At 37.5% G+C, this 22726-nt stretch overlaps 1 protein-coding gene across 1 annotated transcript in view; it reads right to left on the bottom strand.

The window, feature by feature from the left end:
• The window catches only part of LOC129577740 (LIM/homeobox protein Lhx9-like), a 24088-nt gene extending 4113 nt beyond the window's left edge, over nucleotides 1–19975 (bottom strand). Inside the window, exons 1-5 of the mRNA XM_055465240.1 lie at nucleotides 19107–19975; nucleotides 8578–8976; nucleotides 8222–8356; nucleotides 1822–2022; nucleotides 1346–1482 (exon numbers count right to left, since the gene is read on the bottom strand). Coding sequence (XP_055321215.1) covers nucleotides 1346–1482; nucleotides 1822–2022; nucleotides 8222–8356; nucleotides 8578–8663 — 559 coding nt within the window. The 5' untranslated portion in view covers nucleotides 8664–8976; nucleotides 19107–19975. The remainder of the gene's footprint in view (nucleotides 1–1345; nucleotides 1483–1821; nucleotides 2023–8221; nucleotides 8357–8577; nucleotides 8977–19106) is intronic.
• Nucleotides 19976–22726: the final 2751 nt, after the last annotated feature.

Here is a 22726-nt window from a genome sequence, read left to right as displayed (position 1 = left end):
CTTTTGACTAAAAAATTTCTGTGTTTGTGTTCTGCGCACAGGTTTTGTAGGAAAGGTTTTTCTTCTCAGGCCGTCAGTTTTATCGATTTTCTTCGATATTTTTATTTGTGGCTTTTTTTTCGTCTTGCTGTTTCTCTCTGTGTGTCTCAGCTGTACCATTTTTTCCTTCCTTCATTCTCATCCGCGTGGAATGTTTTGTGAAAAGTCAACATGCTGCACACAACATTGAGAGTGGACTGCAACGAAAATGCGCGCCTGAGATGTGATCTTTTTCATAAATAGTAAGACAAAATATAAAAACAATATAGCACAGAGCCCAAATATACATATGCCTCCCTTCAGCCTCAGCGTGGTTGTCTCGACGAAAAAAAAAACCATGAGTTTCATTTTCATTTTACGTGCTTGACTAGCGAAAAGTGAAAAGGATCTTGTCTCACTCGATGTTGTGTTGTGCGCGCATCGAGCAGCGAGGTTGCAAAAATAAAGTTTTTGCAGTTAATCTTCATCATCTCGCGCTTTGTTCCTTTCTTTCCGTTTTTCTCTATCTTCCTCTCTGTCTCTCTCTCTCTCCCTCTCACTCTCTCTCTCTCTGTCTCTCTGTCACTCTTGCCTCTATTCTGTGTCCATTGTTTGATGTTTGAAAAAAGTAAGAAATCGAGAGATGAAAACAACGTCACCAACTAAATAAAATGGAATAAAAGTGGTGAAATTAATCTGCGAAGAAGTCACGTTTCCGTACAGATATCTAATATGCGACTATGCGACAGTGACAACAACAACATTTTTTTTGCAGCGCAACCAAAAGTTGTCGATTCAATGTTTTTTCACTTCTTTTTTTTCTCCATTTCTCTCTTATACGAAGACAGAACCATCTCTCTCCTTCTCTTTTACGAAGACTGAGAAAGAAAACAAAGAATCGGTTTTCATTTTACGGGTATTTCTGTTGCGGCTGAGAATCTCTCTATAAATAAGCCCCTATTTGTTGTAACACACCACACTTGAGTACATACTCAACCTCAGCATCATTTCAATGAGCTTCTTAATGAACTAGCTATGGATAGACAGAGAGAACAGAAAAAAAGATGTGTGATTTTCTCAACTGATAAGCGCACGAACAATACAAGATACATGTTAACTATTGTTTGTCGTCATAACGCACTCGAAAAATCGCCTAATTTTCTTCTTTTTCTACGTTATTGTTTAATGCTCGAAATTGTGGTTAAAAAATCAAACGACGAATATCGAATAAATCGGTGAGAAAAATTGGCAAGAAAACAAGGGGGGAAAAAAGGAATGGAGAAAAGCAATGTTTTGATATTAAAAATTGATAGTAAAGTATACGTACCCATTTGCATTGCCGTTCCTAAATTAAGAGGATCATTTTGATGGTGATTTATCATTAGTTTACGTTTTCGTGGTCGACCCTTTTGTGCTGTGCCATTGGTGCCGGTGAAGAATGGTGGCGATAGTGAATTCGATTCGCTGTGCGCACAGAATAAACAAAAAAGATTATACAAATTAGTTGGCACAACGAAGAAAAAACGCATACACAAAACAATAAAATTGATTCAAATCAAGGAAAAAGAAGTCAAAACGAGACGGCAATCATTGAAATTGATGCGGTACCGTTATGAGTTGATTTCTTGAAATAAATTTCGCGATCAACGAAATGGAGACAAAGGTTGTTTTTTTTGTGTGTGACGAAAAGAAGAAAACGAAACAGAAACACAAAACTGTTCGGTTTGTACAAGCCAGCTTGTTTTTTCTTCTTCTTGCTGCCTTTGGTTTGGTGTGTGTATGTTTTTCTTTTCTTTTTTTTACCTTAAAACATCAGCATCATAATGCTCACTGCAAAATACGCGTCCGCCTCGTACAGCTGCTGTATCGCCGGCACTTAAATGCTGTCCACAAAGTATGCAACAAAAACAGCCAACATGAAAAACCAAATCTCGTGCACGCATTACCAATTCCGATGAACTGAGCCCCGTACCACATCGGGCACATCGTCGTGATGAAAACAATCTACAAAATGAGAAACAGTACAGAGAGATGAAGAGAAAAAAAACGGTCAAAGTATTAAATGCACAAGACATTATCCACACAATCAGCGATTAATATGGGCAACAACAAGAGCAGCAGCGAAAAAAGTAAAGCAGAGCACGGAATGTGTACGCGAACGAATAAGCAAACCCATGACCAAATAATCGATGATGATAATAAAAAAATAATGAAATGGAAAATGGACGCATCACGAACGAATATATATCTCTTTCCCTCACTCGCTCAGTTTTCGTTGCTGAAATAACCATAAATAAGGAATAAATCGAAATCGTATTGCATTTTCGATTAAAAAGAAGAAGAATGAAAAAATGCGTTGCGCACTGGAAAAGGGCAGCTTCTGCCAAAGAACAATACAAAAAAAAACCGTGCCGCTACTCGGGCATTAGCCCGAGAAAAATAAATAATAACGATTCCAAATTTGTTATTCCAATTTTGAATCATAAAAATTTGAAAAAAAACCCACGATTCTTCTCTCGCGTCCACTCAAAATTACAAATGCAAATGACAATTCATGGTCTTGATGCTGTCAGTTTCCCATCGAGAGAAATGGGATTCGTTTTTATGATCGCTTCAAATGCGAGTTCCTTTGAATGAGACGAAATTCGGTGATTTATTCAAATTATTGACATTTTAATGATTGAACATTGATATGAAATACACCTGTCCATATGTATATCGAATATCAAGCAGCGCACTTGCGCGCTCCATCATATCCGCGCTATCGAACATTGACGTTTATATTTATTGGCAATAAACGAACCAAAACCAGAGCCATCTAGAGGTTATGGTACGATGCCATGTCTATTTTCTAGGATTGAAGCGTTTTTTACTAATTGGTTATGAATCGAAAATTTATTGAAATCTATTAATGAATTCATATTTATATCGATTTGAAATGTCAAACAACAAACGTTGATCTAGCAAAAGAAAGATGAAAAAAAAGAAGAAGAATAAAAGGAACGATTATAACGCCCATATGCAACACGGTGCGCCAGCATCGAGAAATATGTAAAGTAATCAAAACCAATTTGTTGATTTGATACACAGAAATATCAGCCAAATTGATACGTTTATTCGCTGTTGGAAGCGTGAGTAATTTCAAACACCGTTCGCATAAAATGATCAATAAGTTACATCATGATTCATTTGTTGTTGTGAGTGGGCGAGTGAGCGAGAGTTTGATTATGGCCGAGGCGCTTCATTCACCTCTAATATTTATTGTTTATGCTCCGTTCATTTCGGGAAAAAAAAGTGGGAATGAATTTTGATTGTTGCATTTTGAGTAGTTTATGGCTGGTTTATGATAGCAAACACAATATTTCAAAGCAAATTATAATGAAAATAGAGGCTTTTCTTTTATCGTGTAGGCTGAAGAAAGCTTTGAATTTCGACATGTGTTTTTTTTGTTCTGTACTACAAATCTTTTCAGATCGATCTTTGAAAGCGGCTAAGAGACGCGAACATTTTAATGAATAAACACATTTTGATGAGCTACTGTTCATTTATCGGGGGAAAATTGATTTCGATCTATTGTAATTTTTTGTATACACAATTGCTTTATACGATTCATTCATGGGAGGACATGAAAAGCGCATCAATGATGTTATACGACCGATAGACAGACCGATTCAATGAATGGCAAACACTTAAATCGGATCCGACACAATAATTAGACCGAGCACAATCGAAGTGACAGCGAATCAAAAATGCAACTGCAATCAATTGGGCTGTTGGTTCACACTATTTAAAACGAAATTGTCCGAGTTATTGTTGGCATTCATTCGTTCACACCTATTAAATGCTCACAAACATCATTTTTTTTTTCAATTCGATTTCAATTCTTTTTTTCACGATTTTTTTCGCTGTTGTTGTTTCCAAATCAAGATAAATTATTATCATTGGAGAGAAAATCATGTCATAATGGAAATTTGACGCAAACTGATTCGACTGTTGGAGGGAGAAAAAATATGGTTCGTGAGTAAAAGTGTCCATTAAATGTTTGTGTTGTGTCCATTTTTCATGCCTTTTCCTTGTGTGCATTTCGTGCGGTGTGTGCACTGTGTGCACTGTGCATGTTTAAATTCATGAATAATGGATTCCCAAAATCAATTCAATTCAGATGAAGAGAAAAAAATGGACAATGGCAACATACAATTTTCATTGGCATTGTTTCACTCGCTGATAACATTCTCTGTGTATGCGCTGTGCGCGTACACGGGCGCTCAACAGCAGCTTAACTTACTCCTTTTTATTTGTTATTCAATATTCCGTACAATTTTTTTGTGTTCTTTTGCGTGTGTGTATGTGTTGTTCATTCTGTTGCCATATACCTTTTGCACAAAATGTCGCGCATTTGCCAGGCCCATTCTTTTTCATTTAGTTAAATGGAATATTATCTGTCGTTTTTCATTCAAATTTCGAAAGTCAGAGTTGGGCCTGCATTTTCATTCATTGAGGTCATATTTTGTGCGTGCTTTTCATTCGGCTTGTCAAAGGGTTCTTTCTTTCCGTTTATCTGTTGCTTTTTTTCGCCATTTAAACTTTCAATGACCTTTTTAATTTATTATTATACACATTTTCTGTTGCTTTTGAAATCATTCGTTCCTCAAAGCGAACATCATTCGTTCGTGGTTTTTTTTTATTTTGCACATGCATGTGAACGATAAGCTGTCCAGCGCTGCATCGAATGATTGTTTATGCATTGAGCATTGTATTTTTATATTTTCAAGCATTTCCATAGATCAGCTTGCATTCGTGTGTACACTTTATTATTCTGATCGAATATTGTTTGTATTTTTCGTCGGTTTCACTTCAGATTTACGCTGCTTCTTCATTTGGTTTTTGTGTATTTATTTTTTACGCTTTATATTTATATTGAAATTTATTTTGCGTCTTTTGTATTCGAAATTCGAAATAAATACGTGTGTTTTTCGCCTTTTATTTTGACGTTGGCCATTTTGTTTGTGGCCGATCAAACAAACAGAAGATGCGAGAGGAAAGGAAAAAAAATGCAAACACACAGACGGGCCGGGCCGCACACGGAAGACAAGTGCGAAAAGGATGGATACTAGCGAAAAGGCGAGCCTACAAACCACAATCAAATAAAAAACGAAACAAAAAATCGATATAATAAACAATGCATAGAAATCGTTTAGCCCGTTTGCATGCAAGCATTGCGGTGCTCCGGCAATGAATCCCATGAATGCAATGAAGAATCTTTTATCTGGAAAAACCGTTTGCATTGTATTGAAAAGAGAGAATTTTTATAATTTTATTGTTTTGTACGTTGTGCAAACCAAATGACTATACTCGCAATCGTCGAAATGCACTCTCAGCAGCAGCAGCAGCAGCAGCATCAGCATCGACAAACGCAACTTGAAAATGAACATCTACGGAAAAAATAATCATACAAAAAAACCACGAAGCAGAACATACAGTCCGAGCGAGCGAGCGAATGAGCGCATTGAAGACGACATGCACAAAAAATGCAGCACATAACGCTCGCACATGGATTTCATTGCACAAAATATCAAAATGTTCGGAGACAGAGTGTGAGAGGGAGAGAGAACGCGCTGGAAAAAAAAAATACAAACTTTATCGCAGAGCGGATTTTTGCGATTTCAACCAAATTTCCGAAATAAATCGGCGGACATTTTTCAAGCACCGTCACACAGCAAAATAGTTCGCTACGAAAATGTTGGCAAGGCGACTAGCATCGAAAGTGAACGAGAACATTTTCGATGAAACAAACATTCTTTATCGGTGCGCGCGCGGCATTGGTCGCATTCTGCAAAAAAAGGAAGAAAAAAGATGAAGCACAAAACCAACGTACACTGACGCATACGCCAAGAACGAGCGAGGGATACACACACTCACGCACATTTCCGATTATCAGAAGCGAAAAATTGCCAAGTAAAACGACAATTTCGTATGAAATACTACGTCTGTCCGATTCCGAAGCCCTTCTGCACAATCGCAACAATGCGAAAAGATGAAATGAATGCACAACGCTTGTATTTGCTCTTTACCTAAGCGTTTAACATTTTCGTAGCAACTTTTTTCCCGTTCTTTTTTTTCGCTGTTTCATTTCATTTTCCTTTTCTCTCTCTCTACCTCTCTCTCTCTCTGTTGTTATTTTTTCCCTCTTTTTCACTCTGTCTCGGGATTCGATGGTTTCTTTTCGTTGACTTCTTTCTGTTGAAAAATGTTCGAATTGTTGTTTCAACCATCTCTACCTATTTGCCCGATGCTTTTTACATGTTTTCGCACATTTTTCGTATCATTGTTGCCGATTTTTTTTTTCTGTTCGTTTCGTTGTTGTTGTTCCTCTTGCCAGTTTTTTTTTCGGCTCAAAAAGTTTGTCTGCCGAACAAATCTCTCTAACGAGAAAACAAAGTCCAGTTGGCGAACAACAGTTTTATCAAGGATTAAAAAAGCTCATGATTTGTTCTCGTTCGACTCGAATTTTTTTTTCTTCTCCATTTTTTGTTGTTGTTTTCGTTTGTTTTGCTCTGCTGTGCATCCATGTTTCGGAAATTTACTTCGCGTTCACGTTTCGCAAATCACAATGTGTTACATTGGAGCCTAAATGCACGACACTAGCAACGGCAATTTGGTTGGCATATGCATACAAAAAAAATGAACCATCAAATGAAATTGAGTTATGTATCGAACCGGTATTCGACATAACAAAAAGACCCTAGGGGTTTCACGCAACTTAAAATTCATCTAAAATTTCAATATTTCTCTCTTTTCTCTAAAATTCTCTGGGATTCACCAAAATCCGTATTATTTCGAAATATTTCAACATTCACCTTGAAAATTATGTTCTGGAAGTGGGTTTTGGTGGATCCCCAGGATCGTTCAAAACTGCTCCCGGTTCTGGAAGTGGGTTTTGGTGGATCTTCAGGATGGATCAGACTGGGTTTGACAATGCCCTGGTCCATCCTGAGGATCCACTTCCAGAACCAGGAGCGGTTTTGAACAATCCTGAGGATCCACCAAAACCCACTTCCAGAATTTTTAGATTCAAAAAATTCTAAAAAATTCGAGTTTATGAACAAAAAGAAGCAATATCTATAGTTTACACATAAAATGGTTTTATTTCCAGCTATTTAGTAAAATCTTCGGCCTTCGAGTTTGCGTGAAACCCCTAGAAAAGACCCATTTCAAAAACTACACCTGCAAAATGGCCAACCAAGGATCGAAAAGTCAATGAAGGTTTTACATCCGTTCGACCCCAAAATAAAATTACCAGAAGAATTTACTTTGAATTCTTGAATTTTGTCAAAAAAGGATCGAAAAGTTGGGAATTTTCGATACAAATTATGATTTTGTTTGATAATTGTTCGTTCACCCACTGTGTGAATCCATCGCCACTGTTGCCACCGACACAAAATCATTTTCCCGTGTTGTCAACTGACACAGTGCTCATTATGTTGCATGAGCAAGGGACAAATTGTCAACCACTTTGGTGTTTGTGTTGCTAGGTGAGCTCATTTGATCGCATCGCCGGGGCCGCTTCGAAAAACATTTTCGTTAACTATACACTGATTGAGTGAAGAGTCTCTTCTGATTGGTTTAATGTTGACGTATTTCGATTCTCATAAATGTCGTGCACAACAGCAACAACGAAAGAAAAAACACCTACTCACTTGACCATGGGGCCCCGAAGTGTGGGCTGTTGGATTTTCTTTCATGCACTTCATGTGAAAGAGACATTTGGTGTTGACACTTTTCTACTTTCTTAAAATGATATGCACACAACCGATATGATGTCATGCGTTCATTCCCCAACCAAATGCGAAACGAAAGCGAGAAAACAAAGTTCGTCGACAAAGTCTCGACAATTGTTTCTGACCGCTTCGAATGAAAAAATAGAAAAAAAATTATGAACTGTTTACCCAAGTGACAGTCAATCAAAGTGAAATGTTTATTTTATCGATTTCTATCGCATTTTCTAAGTGAAGTCCGAAAAAGAGAAAATTTATTTGGTGTGGCATTGACTGCCGATGTTTTGGCTTTTCTTTTTATATTCGTCACGAAAACATGACATCCCCCTCATCACATGTATTGACTGACACACAAAAAACACAACGCTTGGAAGCTATAAGCACTTATTCAAAATGAAATGTAAGCGAATTTTCAATCATGTAATTACCGGTAATAGTCTTCTTTGCAATAAATATTTCCGTCACGAGCGAAGCAACTGAGTTCAGAATCAAGAGGCTGGGAACATCGGAAGCATCGCAAACACGAACCGTGCCACGATCGATCTGCAGCCAATAGGTAAAATCTGGAAAGGAATCACATTTTTGACATTCAAATTTAGCATTTCTTTTGAACATGCAACAAAATTTAGATTTTCAATTCGTATGAACGAAAAATTGCTTCCGAAGAAAACAATAATGGAGAAATGTGGAATTGAAACTGAACTTGCAATTTAAAATTGCAAAAAAAAATGTTTCATTCGCTCAAATTTTTGAGGAAAAACAAATGAAAAATTGATTCACTCACCGATCACGAATGGAACGACCGCAACCGCCACAGCAATGATCGGCTGTCGGTGATGAATTATCAGTTGATGGGAGTTCTTTAAGCATTTTTATTTTGTCGTTTTTTTTTCAGGTTATTTTCAATAAATCACATTCAATAAATTACGCAACGAACGAAGAAAATCATTTATTTGTATAAATGAATGGAAGAAGAACAACAACACAGTCGCTCAATTGTTATTTAACTAGCTAAATTGAAGGCGTCATCAGTTTTTCTGCATTGTGTCCAAAATATTTTGCGGCTATAGTTCTTTTTTCTCAGCACATTTGTGAATGGGTTATAAATGGTTTAAGTTCTTGATGACTACTTGTTGCAAATTATACGATGAAAGTATCCTGGGCCATTGTCTTCGAATGAAATCTACAAGAGAAAAAAAAACCGAAACAAAATTAAATATTTTAATGGAACAATAATTTTTGTATGTTTCTGTTCAGTCCAATGAATTAAACCGTAATAAATGAAATAAATTTTCATTATTCGGAACAATAAAAATATTTTCGTTTTTCAACACGTTGAAAAATGATATGGTAATATCCAGCCCGTGAACCAAAGCCAAGACTGATCCCTCAGACTGACTAAATGCAGCGATTTGACTTTTAAAAGTCAACGATGTAATGGGTTAATTTCTTTTTTTTCCTTCTTCTGTAAATTAAAGAATATAAATTTATGCTAAATAAAGAGAAGAAAAAAAAATCCAACCCAAACCGAATACAAAACCGAGGTTTCAAGTCATACAAAACGGCCGATAAATCAGAGAAACGCAACGAAATGGCAAAATGTCGACTGTGTCTGTGTGCTCATCAATCCGTGCATAGTTAGCATGCTCATCATTTTCGATGTGCGCATGCAATTTGTACAAATGTAAAATCGAAAACAGCACGCGAAAATTATCGGGTAGGCCAATTGAATGGTGCATTTTATAAATGTTTATGTGGCATTACATTTGGTGGCGATTGAACACATCAACGGAATGATGCACGCGCCGTGGTTGTTGTTTTCTCTGCGCTGCTCAAATGATTATTATTTTTTTAAGTATATAGAAATAAATGAATGTGTACAAAATTTTTGACTTAATCGATGACATCGCCTGGGCTGTGCAATAATAATAACAGAAGCGCGTCTGCCAACTGCGATGCGATGGGCAAAAGGCGCAAAGAGCCGCACAAACGTCTCAATCGAACATTCATAGCATTTCAATCGGAAATTTATTTAATTAAATGTGTTGCTTTTGAAGTTTCCAACTGCACACACGAAGACGCGCGCACGCATCCCGGCACAATTGCACGCATCAGCGGCACAAGAAAAAGGCAAGATGAATTCGATGTCTACGTACAAATTGATAAATGGTTTTAAATGTTTTCGACCGCAGCAAATACTTTGCCGACGATGCGCGAAAAGCAAACACGGATACCAAATTAAAATCACAACAAGTGTTGATGGCGAGAGATGTGCTTACGCTGCTTTGCGTATTGCCAATAAACATGGAAAAACTGTGTGTGATTCGTCACATCCACACACACACACATACACATTCACACAGCCACACAATCGTCCCGTCGTCGATGCGATTAATTGAGGTGGAAATGCACGCCGGCGTACAAGAAAATGGATTGTGCACAACAACGGCCGAGTCCACTTAACGCAAAATCGACCGAACGTTGTTAAATTGTTTGAGTTCACGCGACTATTTAAGTACCATTGACTTAGTGCATACAAATGGTTTTGCGCACACACCACATGTGCTGTTCCTGCTGATGTCGCTGTTGCTGTTATTGTTGTTGTCTAAGTGTGCGGTGTGTTGCACTCACATTCCCTTTGTTCTCAGGCTCTCATTTACTTATTTTTCGATGTTGAATGCAATTTTATCGACAATGTGCTCCGGTTAGGTCGGTGACAGTCACTAATTGCACCTATGTTATAATTAATCGAACTAATGAACAACTTTCGATTAAAGCGTAAATTTATGTTTGGCTTTCATGGTGTCGCTTCATTCGGCTGAGGCAACGTGATTTTTTACTTCTCGCATTTGCAAGTGATGCCGAGATGCATGCACATTGCACATTCTAACAATCCGCATTTTAAGCGGGTGTCATTTAAATCACATGAAACACTGCACACACACACATTCAACGGTGTTGACCTTGAGAAAAATTCTACGTCACCCATATCCATATTTGGACATTTGCCCGAAAATGTTGGTTCATTTTTGTGCAACACAATCTGTGGGAGCACAATAGACGGTCGGACACAAACTCTTTCATCGAAACGATGTATAAATTCACTCCAAAATCTTCTTTGATTGTCATACACAAGTTGTTCTTGCATTCGAATGACACTAATTAGTTGAGCGTAAGTGTGTGCGCGCGCGCGTGTGTGTGAATCGAATAACTGATGAAATCGATTCAATTTAATGAAAAAAGCTGTAAATAGAACACCACATCGTGGTCATTTGCATTGTTATTGAGCGACGTTTCCGTTTAACAAACGTAAACAATATTGGGCTATTTAAGAAGAAAGAAAAAAGCCCACGAAAAATTTGTTCCAATCGCGGAAACGATTTATTTTTCTCTCCTCCTGATTTACATATCATTACAGGGCAAATGGCTCGTTATGCTCCCATCAAAACGCAAAATGTTTCACCACATCGGTTGTATTAATTTCCCCGTTCCGACTATCATTTGTTGTTTCAATGCCGACGATTATTTGATACAAAACTTCCAAAATATTGTCGATTTCGTTTCGTTTTAGTATACATTCCATCTCATTCGCTGATAATTTATTGCATCGTATCCACGCGCCTACTCCGATCGTTTCATTAATTTCCATTCGGCGTGTCTGTAAATGGTTAGGTCTTCATTTAAAATAAAAAAAAATTTGATGCATTTTTAACACTGGGATATCGAAAAACTCTTCCTCTCGAAAGCGAGATGATGTAGCTGATCTTGTTGTTCTCAATTATGCAAAACCCCAACCAAGAAGCCCATAATCATTATTTAACCAATGCGGCAAATGTTACCAGAAGCCAAACGCCTTTCCGAAAACTTCTTTTTCATTTCGGTTTGTGTGTATGTATGTTGTGTGTTTTGACCTGCGTGCAAATTTTTCACTATCTCTAACGAACGTCGTCTGACACACAGTGCGATAACAAGCAATTAATGAACGACAAACACAAACTATGTAGCTGTTCTCTTGGGTCGGGGAATTTTGGCATAAAACGTAAAATCCAATACAATATTCGACAATATTCGAAATGGTTCGGTTTTTTCGGTGTTCTTGTTTCGTTACATTTAAATTCATTTTCAATCAAAATTCAGATTTGATCAAGAGTACAGTCAATTTAATCGGAAATTTGTTATGTCGTCATTTTAGGACGTCGGCAAAATTAGTCATAGAATGTTTAATCATTTTCAAATGGAATGTCAATCAAGTTGGAAATTAGGTCGTAAACCACCCGTTTAACGGATTTTTAGCAAAGGATCGCTTTTTATATAGCAGTCAATGACTGCTCACAATGCTGACGATGCTTTACTTTTATCGATTGTCGTTGCTGTTTCGTTTGTTTGTTCTTTTTTCGTTCGGCTCATTCCAACTTTTAACTTGACGTACGCAACATATTTGTCAACCGCAAGCTGGAATGATGATGCGTTGTATTTCATCTGGGTAAAACATTCATTGGAATAACACAAGGCCATAAAAGTCATCAATTAAATAATCATTTAAATACCAAGATGATGTTTTTGCGTATCTACTTGGGACCGCAAATGCATTGCGCTTCTATTATTTCAGATCGTTTTGTTGCGATTACGAACAACTTGCAAGCCATTTTTTTGTTTGTTTGTTCGATGCTTTCTGTCGCGTTCATCGTCATTGGTATTTCCCATTTGGTTTTGTCTCTCTGCAACAATTCACTTCCCTTGTATCGCGAACCATTTCGTTTGGTCGACTACTGATGGCAGTTGGCACAAACAACAAACAGTAAACCAATCCCATTTCGGATGCGTATGAAATACGTTATGGAGCGAACCGAATGTTGAACGCATACACGGTTTAAGAATCAAGCACACAAGTAGACACAGAGTTTAAATAAAAAAGAACAAGAACAAAGTACTACAACGGCGATAAGCGACATTTTGCCAACATCGCGCAGTGACTAAATGTTGCGTATAATGAACGCCTGCGACCTGAATGAACTTGCTTGAAACGAATTGAAATATTGAGCGATGGTCTTTTGAAGAAATCGTTCGAATTCAACCTCGAAGTTTTTTGCCTCTCAGTTTCTTGATGTTCTATCCAAAATTAACAATTCCCGATAAAAACGATGAATTTCTAATGTCGAACGTCAAGACCGGCGGCAGTTGCAGACGCCGTTCATTTTAGCCACTGCAAATTGACAATACAGTTGTGTAATTTTCTGTACATATGAGATGAATGGAAATTAAAACAACACAACACTTTTCCATTTGTAAGCGAGCCTGTACGCAATTTGCGTGTTTCTGATTTCTTCTGCGTCTCCTCCTGTCTCGCGCGTTTGTAATGTGCGTTGTGTGTAGTTTGTTTTAGTTTCAATTCGTTTTCTCTCTTGATTCGTGTGTGTCGTTCATTCGTTGGGTTTCGTTGGTTGGTTTGTTTGTTTTGTCATTTTGTTTGGAGTGCAACAGCTTCTGAGCAGCTCGGAAACAAAATGCGCGACATAACGACGATGTCGGCTATCTCTCTCTCTCTCTCTCAGTCTGTTTTTGTGTGTGTATAATTTTGTCAGCCATTTCTACCGGCTAGTGTCTTTTCCATTTATAATACACACAATGTGATGTTTTTTTTTCACATTTCGATCCTCAATGCGGCCAGTCTCGATTGATTTTTTCTTCTTCTCTCTCGATGGCAGCCAGTGGTTTTTCATCGAAATGGCAATGGCAATATCGTTTTATGTCAAATCGAATCCGCAAAGGGAGCCAATAGCGCAAAAATTATGTGACAATAAATATAAAAATTGTATAACTCTCTGCATAAATGTGTATCTGAATGCATCAGACCAAAAAAAGCAGCAGCAGCAGAAGCAGCAACAGCAGCAGCAACACGCAAAGAGGCTGCAGAAAAAGATGCGAAAAAGCGCGCAACATCGCATTCACATGAAAAACCACGAGCAATAAATTTAAATCAATCTCCCAAAAAAAGAGAAGCTGACTTTGGCTTGTCGTTTTATAGTACAGGCCAACCTTAAAGGCGATTTCATATGAACAGTGAAACAGCAAAAACGAATACCTCAATCGAAATGGCAGAAGCACTGCTGCTGCTGCTGGTGCCAGGCGAAGAAAAAAAAAACAACACAATTTTAGAATAATATGCATGAATGCATCCTGCTGCTCGACTTGACGACATGTACGTACATACGAGTGATATATTTTTCCAAAAATGTCGATCGAAGGCAATGTACAACAGGAAAGCAGAAACAAGCACACACACACACACACACGATTTCGATGCAAAGCAAAACGAACCAAAAAATCACAAACAAAGATCCATTATCAGCGCGCTATTCCCGCAAATGATTCTTTGCACTATTGCAACTTAACCCATCAGAGAGTTGACATAAACACAAAGACACAACCATATGAGAGCAACGAAAAACGTATACACACGCCGAAAACCAGCATCGCCAAATGTGTCTGCGGGCAAATGGCACACAGCAGAGCAAGAAGCTCCGAACAAATTTCGTAAATCGTTTAAAATGGTCACCGTAAATTGTGGCCGCATTCGATTTGGAAACTGTAATTCATCGTTTTCAGTCGGTCGATCGATTCGATTGCATTGCATTTATAAACGGCAACTTTGGCATACGAATTGCAAGAATGTACCGTTTTATATTCTGTGTCTGTTTTTTGTTGGTCTTATTGCGGTTTCAATTTGGATGGAAAGAGCGCTGACAATTGGCCACTCAACGAGAAAGAGAGACAATAAACCTTCAAATAAAAGTCACATATTAGTGTAGACCTTTTTTTTTCTCTCGTTACTTTGTTGGTTGGTTGACCAAAAACCGAATGTGAAAATCGGAATTTTAACAATTCGTAATTTTTCAGCATTAACAACACAAATACATCAAATTGAATGCCTTTTGTGTCATCGCCCGTAATCTAACCAAAAAAGGGTACACGATAAAAATTGGTGTTTCGCATGACCAAATCCGTGTGTGGCAGTTTTCTGTTAGTGTTTTTTTGTTTTGTTTTATCGCAATTGCACGCATTGCTTTCTTCGTTCGTTATTTGCATGTGTACAGTTAGCAGCGCCAAAATCTGAGTAGATTTTGTTGTCTATTCAAATTTATCCAATTTATCTGAATTGAAATCGAAAGATTGAAGATTTCCAGACGAAAGCGCATCAATAGCAAAATTTTGTTTCGATCCGCATTGTAGATCCACCTTATATGGCCGTGCATCGAAATCCAAATCAGCTAATCGCTCATTGCAATCTTACACACACAATAGTGAGAAGTTAAGTTGTATACTAAAGTGTCATAACCAATACATTCAAATATAGTTGACATATACGAATGGGATAAAGTTTATCGCAAAAGCCGATGTCAGCACCAACAAATATACACAAATGAGATGACATTTATCCCATTCGAATATGTCAACTATATTTAAATGTATTGGTTATGACACTTTAGTATAAAACTTAACTCCTCACTATTGTGTGTGTAGTGTGCATCAATTACACAATTACAGTCGCACTTTGGATGCAGGGAAAAAATATGCATGAAATCGAAAACATTTTATCGCTCTAACAGTACACACGAATAAGGGCAACGAATTACCATATGATTAATTGAGATGAGCGAATCAACAACTACTTTACAAGCGAACATCACATCTCGCTTCATGATTGGCGTCAATTTCTATCGTCAACAGCAATACATATGTTCTGTTACCGGATGTCTCGAGCCTCGTTTTTCTGATGTCATACAAGATTTTGTGATGGGTTGCGGAAATCGATTAAAGTCGAAAAACTTTTTCGAAATTCACTAATAATAATTCATAAATTATGAATCATAATTTTCATTTCTCAAACATGTCTTTTGAATGTTAACTATTTTTTTTTCGGTTTGATGATTAATCGGAAATGATAATTCTATCATAAACCAAATTGGTTGCTTCAAAAAGAATTTTTTAACCATAAAAAAGTGAAATGGTTCCAAATAGCTAACTCATTTAAAAAAAAAACACTCAATAGAAATCAATGCAGAAAAATCGTTGAAACAAGTCTGGTTTTTTTCTTTTGGAATTTATTCGAATCAATAAACAGAATGGTTCTCTGCTATATTTTTTGTCATGTTTCACTCACTCAGTTAGTATGATTCAATTAATATACAGTCAATACATAAAACATTAATTAACTCTTCTCTTTTTCACAGTTGTGAATCGATAAAATGTCGTTTATGTCGTCTGCTTCATATCTAAATTCATTCGATTTAGATTCCACACATAAAAGTAAATATTAATGTTATATTATCATTATCGTTGCATTTATTTGTCACACTCGAACAGGCACACACACATACAATAATGGGCTTTTAATTGTTGCTTCACTTCTTGATCGTAAAGCAGACTGACATTCTGACTGTGAGCGTTGTTGTTGTCTTCAACATTTTCTTGACATCGGTATCGATAGCGAAGATAATGTAATAAATTAAATATTAAGATATAGATCGATTGAATCGTATTTTTATGTCTACATCGTAAATTGTTTGGTTAATTAATAAATGTGTAAAACGGCAGTCAACTGCTGGAAAATGATAAATAAATGCAATCAGAAGAGAAATATGTTGAAAGTGATGGATCAAGAAATTACCATTGGCTTTTCGAAAAATGGCAAAGACAACGACAACGACAATGATGATGACGACGGCGCGAGCCAGATGCGCAACTCGTGCTTAAAAACAATAAAAATATCAACGCTTTTTACCGTCTCTGTCTCTCTCTCTCTCTTTCTCGCTCGGTTGGTTTTTTTTGCCTTCTTGTGTCTTAAAGTGCATCAATGCTGTGTAATCTAAGCAACAGATGCTTCAAGGTACTTTTTGCACCTAAATTCACATTGAAAACAAACCGAAAGAAAGAGATCCGGCAAGAGAGAGAGAAAGAGAGATCGCAGAATTTTTCAGCGAAAAGAGTTGACATTATAATAAGGCCAAAGATGAAGATGATTGCCATTTTAGCGGTTCAATTGATCCAATTGATAATAAATTGCAATCACGTTATCACAAATCGTTCCCTGAAATTGATTTTGAATGGTTACGGTTTTGTGTAATGCTGTTTACGTAATCTGGAGAATGTGTGTGTGTGTGTGTGCTCTCTGTTCTTGTATTTACTATATCAGCTGGCACTGCGAACAACAACGAAAAAACAAACAAACAAACAACCAAGATGCGTCGCGAGTTGATTTATTTGGAAAGAGAGATACACCATTAAAAGCCTCGATGACAATTCTTCGAAATGCTCACATAATGATAAGGAATCATGAGTGTGTAGCACCGATGGGCATACCGCGTGTGCGTGTGTGCGCGCGCGAGCGAGTGAGTGCGACAGTGTTGGGTGTCGTAAATCGAGTTTAAACGCGTGCAATGCGATATGTGTTCACTTATTAGAATTGATTTGACTGCCTAGGGAGAGAGTGAACATACACGATATTTAATTACTTTTTAATTATACGCGACCTGTCCAAATCTAGTGCAGGCACGTAAAAGAGCTCATTAGATTTGAATGGGCTGTAATGCGCTCATCGTGAAACGGGCTCTCTCGATCGAGGTGGTCAACAATTTTAGCACCAATGGCGAACTGACCATTTAATCATACACTTGCATTGGGTGCGAATCAAACCGAAGTGAAGACCTTTGATTTGTTGTTGCTGCAGCGTAAATTTGTTGTTTGGAATGCTAAAGACTTGCTTTTAATGAAATGATCTCGGCCAATACATGGAAATGATTGAAATTGATCTGGCACTCGTTACCCATGTGTGTGTGTGTGTGTGTGTGTGTGTGTGTGTGTCTTTGTCACGCCTGATTGACGTTGTTGCCACCGTTGGTACCGCTGTAGCTGTATTGCATTCGCCACCAGAATTTTAATTTCACTAAATAGATAATTAATTGCGATTATGTGAGTTTTTAATTAATTTGCTGTGTACAATGAAATTTTATGTTAAACGAATTGCTGATTTCACACTCACAACACCAGCCAAGTCACTATTAATCGCTTTGGTGGGCTTTTCATCGCGTTATTCGCATTTCAGTGTATATGCCTGTCTTTCCAACTCTTTCTGGCTCTTTCTCTTTCTCTCTTCGGATTGTGCTCTCGCTGTGGCCGTTCTCGTAGTCGAGCGCGCGCGCGCACGCACATGCAGCGCAACGCAAAAGACTTTTCTACTTCATTTACATTTTATGTTCGTTTTGTACAAATTATTGCTGCCAAGCATACTCTCGGGTATGCATGCGGCATTTTTCGCACTGTTGCTGCTGCTGCTGATGCTAAAATGCGGCACAACAGAATTTGTAACCGATTGCACTTGATTCGCACGTAAAACGTTTTCATTCCATTGTTTTATAATTAATTGAAATAATGTTTTCTGTCTCTGGTTGTTTTATGGGCCTTTTTTTCTCGCTGTGCGTTCTTCTCTCGCTATCTCTCTCTCTCTCTCTTGCTCTCACTTTTTTCGTATGCGCCCAAGCGCATTTTTTTCTTTATGTGCCCCGGTCTGCCGAGTTGCGGCTACCATGCACCTACGCGCATTTTGAAAGAAAAAAAAAACGTGCGCACACACACAATATTCCGAGCCAATGACACCATTTCGGAGAGATGCGTTTCTTACAAATAAGTTGTTGTACATTTTCGTTGTAAATTTTAGCATTATCGTAGTATTACTCTTTTTGTTCTCCCTACACAATTCCCTGAATGCATCTGTTTTAATTCGTAATATTTTTTTTTTCGTGCATATTTCGCCCATATTTGCATTAACTGCGCTTAAAATTCACTGTTTTGTAGTTGAATTAATTAATTGTGCACATATATATGCGCTTGTTTTGCTACGTAGCCTCTCTTCGCGCATTGTTGTTATTTATAGCCAATTCATTTTCGCGCTTGAATCGCACGCATCGAAACAAGTGTTCTTTTTTTCTGTATTTACATACAAAACTCTTAGAATGTACATTGGGCCGCGATTAGTTTAGAATTTCCATGTCATAGCCATTTGATATTAATTGCATGTAGAACACGACTGGAAGTATGTGTAAAATCGATTGTTATCTTACGCTAGAAGCCGGTCGAAATTTTCATTTTCTTCCACAAGCAACAACAACAAACGAAAAATCACGTTAAACCGACTCGCAGTATCTAATGCAAAACACACACATTTTTTAAATTCCTAAAATTGCCAAACGATTCGAACACTGAATTTGAGAATCTTAAAATAAAATAAATGTAAACAATAAAATGTGTATACGTTACCATGTGCGTCTCAGTTGAGTGTTGACCGTAAATGGTTGGCTATGTGAATGATTCGATGAGTCTAGTTGTCGTTCGACATGCATGCAATGAATTCATTTTTTTTATCAAACACTCAATATTCAATTTGTACTATTTTTTTCTAATTCTATTCACTACTCATTGTTGTGCTTCACAAAAAAAAAACTGATATCGAAAAATCACAAACTTGAATTTAGCAATAACAACAAAATGAAGCGATGCAATTTACGTGATATCCGTAAGTCGATAACGTATGCTATTTGCAATTGTTTGACATCAAAACAAATAGTGTAATCAGTGTCACAGTTCTTTCGATGATTCAAATGGCTAGGCGCCTTATCATTTGTTTGTAGGAGATTCCTTTGAATCAGCGCACACTTATTGATTTTGACTTCTGTATTTCCGCTGACGATAAACTTCGATTGACATTGAACAATAATAGAAAACATACACTTTGAGATAAATTTCTCTTTGATCGAAAAGAAAAAATAAACAATTTCACGAAGTACCTTTTTTTATCTTTTTGCACTTGGTTTTAATTTTAACTTACAAGTTCAAGGAAGTGAATTCAGTTGAACGCACGGATTTTTCTTCTTCGAGCCGAATCTATGAAAAGCGTTTGCTTAAGAGCAGCAGCAGCGAACATGTCAAGAAATGAACATGAATTCGTTTCGTTTCGACTCTGGAATTGTACACACGAGAGATGCAGTAAGAACGAGCACACTTTGTGACCGTCGCGACAGAAACAAAATACTAACAAAACACACCCGTGAGCGCGTTACAATCAGTCGAAAACGAAAGCAAAATTTCAACTAATAGTACAAATGGTACAAAAAAAAACATCTCTCTGATTCTTTTCTCATGTGTTCTATAGTGTGACACGCGTGTGTGTGTGCATGTGTTTGTGTGTGAACGGGCGCGAGGGATTGTAAATGTGTGTTTTTATTTTATGCTTTTTTATTTCTTTTATATTTTCGGTGTCGCTCCTCTCTGTGCCTTTATTTATTTATATTATTTTTTTTCTTCCACCATTCGCTGTGCCGCGCGCTCATTCTGTATACCAACTCCATACGATCCTGTGTGCACACGCAAAATACGCTTGAATTTTTATCTAGTCCCAGTTTGGTTGAAGCCGGGAAAAATCCTCTCTTGCATGTATACACAATTCAATCTCTCGCCCGTACACAGAGCGCACAGCACACACACACACACGCACACACGCCCGTTTCAATGCTTAAAATCTCGTGTCGGTGAAAACAAATCAAAACACACCGAGAGACCCTTTTTACATGTCGATTTTTCACAAACAGGAGAAGTTCACGAGTCGTGAACACGACACACCAGCAACAGCAGCAGCAAAAGTAGGGAAAAAAACGAGGCGAACGAAAGAAATAACAACAAAACCAGTAAATGAAAATAAAGCGGAAAAAATATAAGCGTGAAACATAGAGCATACAATCGACAAACGGTGTGCGCGCTCAGCACAAACGAATCTATGTATATATGCAATACGAAACGGCGCGCGGTCCAATATAAATGAAAATTGAAGCCGAGGAGAAAAAATCGAATACGAATTTTCTGTATATATAAGCACACACACAGGCACACAGACACACATGTGTATCGCGATATGCGGAAGGGCAAGAGAGACGGAGGCTGAGAGATGTGACAGAGAGGGGAACACACAGAAAAAGTTGTAAGGAAGCAGCAGAAGAGAAGAAAAAAAGTGCCACGAAAATCAGCCGTGGTATCATCCCATCGTTTGTATGCTCATCGGCTGTGCTGTGCTGTGTACTCTTCAACGGATTCGAAATCGCGCTCGGTCACATTGTACATAAGAGCAAACGTATGCGGGGACCGAATCGAACACAAAAACACATTGTTGTATGTACCTAACGCACAGCGACAGCAGCAGCAGCAGCAGTAGGAATATAAAGAAACATCAATAACATTCAGTAACACAGCCGAAAGGCCATCCGCTACAGAAGCAAACCAAAATTCAGATCAATGTTACTGCTTTTCAACAAGAGACACTCGGCAACACAATAATTCGATAGAGACAACGAATGAGATGAGTGTGTGCTCGTGCGCCGAGCAATTTTCAAACGGATGAACATAAGAAAACGGGATATGCACCTAGAAATTGTCGATTTTCTGTACCGCACGCAATTCCATTTGCCGCTCTCAATTTTCAACTAAAACGCAATTCGACGGGTAAACCAAAAAAAGAAATCACAACTCTTCCCTGTTCAATGCCATCTCTTTTTCTGATTGTTTTCATTTGTTCTTTTCCACCTTCGGGCTGTCCGCGCTCCACTTATTTTCTGATATTTCTTTTTCCGTACATTATGTAAGAATTTTTCTTCGAGTTTTTTCCTCCTTCTGAGCAAAGCATCAAATTCCGTATTTTCATTGAAATGTATTTCATGTTTTTCGCCCAACAAATGGTTCTCTGATGATTTTACAAAAAGAAAAAAGATCACGAGCGATTTGAGTAAACAAACGAGAATATTTCTTTTTGTTGGGTAAAATGTGACCTTTGCTGTGTGTGTGTGCTAAGCTTGAATATTAGCCGACCAAACAAATATAACTTATTGCACAACAATGTTGAGAATAGTGTGTCATTTTCAATGGTTGTTTGTGTACTTCGGAATGGAGACGTGTAAAAACTCGGCTAAATTTTATTGTTTCTCCTTTTTTTGTGGTTAATTAGGAAGCAAGAAAGCAGTTCAACAATAGCAACTGGTCGGCATGAATCAATAGCGGGGATTGGAAAATTTGCATTTTCCGTCTGTTTTTACATACTTGTACATTTGATTTTTTGGTTACTTTACACAAAATCGCCGCCCGTCGAACTGACTATGTAGAACTGGTTGAATTGCAAACTTGTAATTTTATCGATTCCGATTTTTCGTTTTTCGATGGTTGTATGTCGAAATTTTTTCATGCCTCAAAATCATTTGCCCGTTAAATTTTAATGATCTCGTCTCAGTGAGCTCGCATTACACACGTACATAGCATGTACGATAGAGCAAGTCTTGACCATAAGACAAAAATGACATTTTTGAAGTTAGTTCTGTTATTTATTTATTTCGTGTTTTTTTTTCTCACTCTCTCACATTCAATCCGTCTAATGATTAGTCTGATTGTTCTGTTGTATATTCTGTGTTTTTTTTTTCGTGTTTAATGTTGATGTTACAGTGCGAATGAGCGAATGGCCGGCTGGTCATGTCTTGAGACGGTCGAGAGATTTTCTAATGAAATCGAATGAAAATGGTTTGGCGCCATTTGATTCGTTGTTGTTAGTGCATTCTATGTATGTTGTTGTTCTTTTTCTGCGTTGTTTTTTTTTTCTCTCTGCCTTGTATTTTGTGAATGAGAGCGAGCAACAAATTTCGAGTTGAAAGATTTTACGCATCACATTGCAATTGTATAATTGTATCATATATGTATGTTTCCGTGATATGCACTCGAGCGGACCGAACACTGAATCCTCGCATTTCATGTTGAATATTTCCAAATAAGTAAACACATGTTTTGCCATGGATGCGCGCTGCCTAATCGTGACGATTAGAAAAAGAAGAATAACAAAAATGGAAGAA

The sequence above is a fragment of the Sitodiplosis mosellana genome, unplaced genomic scaffold (assembly GCF_009176505.1).
Source record: "Sitodiplosis mosellana isolate CC-2019 unplaced genomic scaffold, AAFC_SMos_1.0 Smas_scaffold_6226, whole genome shotgun sequence".
NCBI classification, from domain to species: Eukaryota; Metazoa; Arthropoda; class Insecta; order Diptera; family Cecidomyiidae; genus Sitodiplosis; species Sitodiplosis mosellana.
This window is presented reverse-complemented; position numbering and strand designations above follow the sequence as displayed.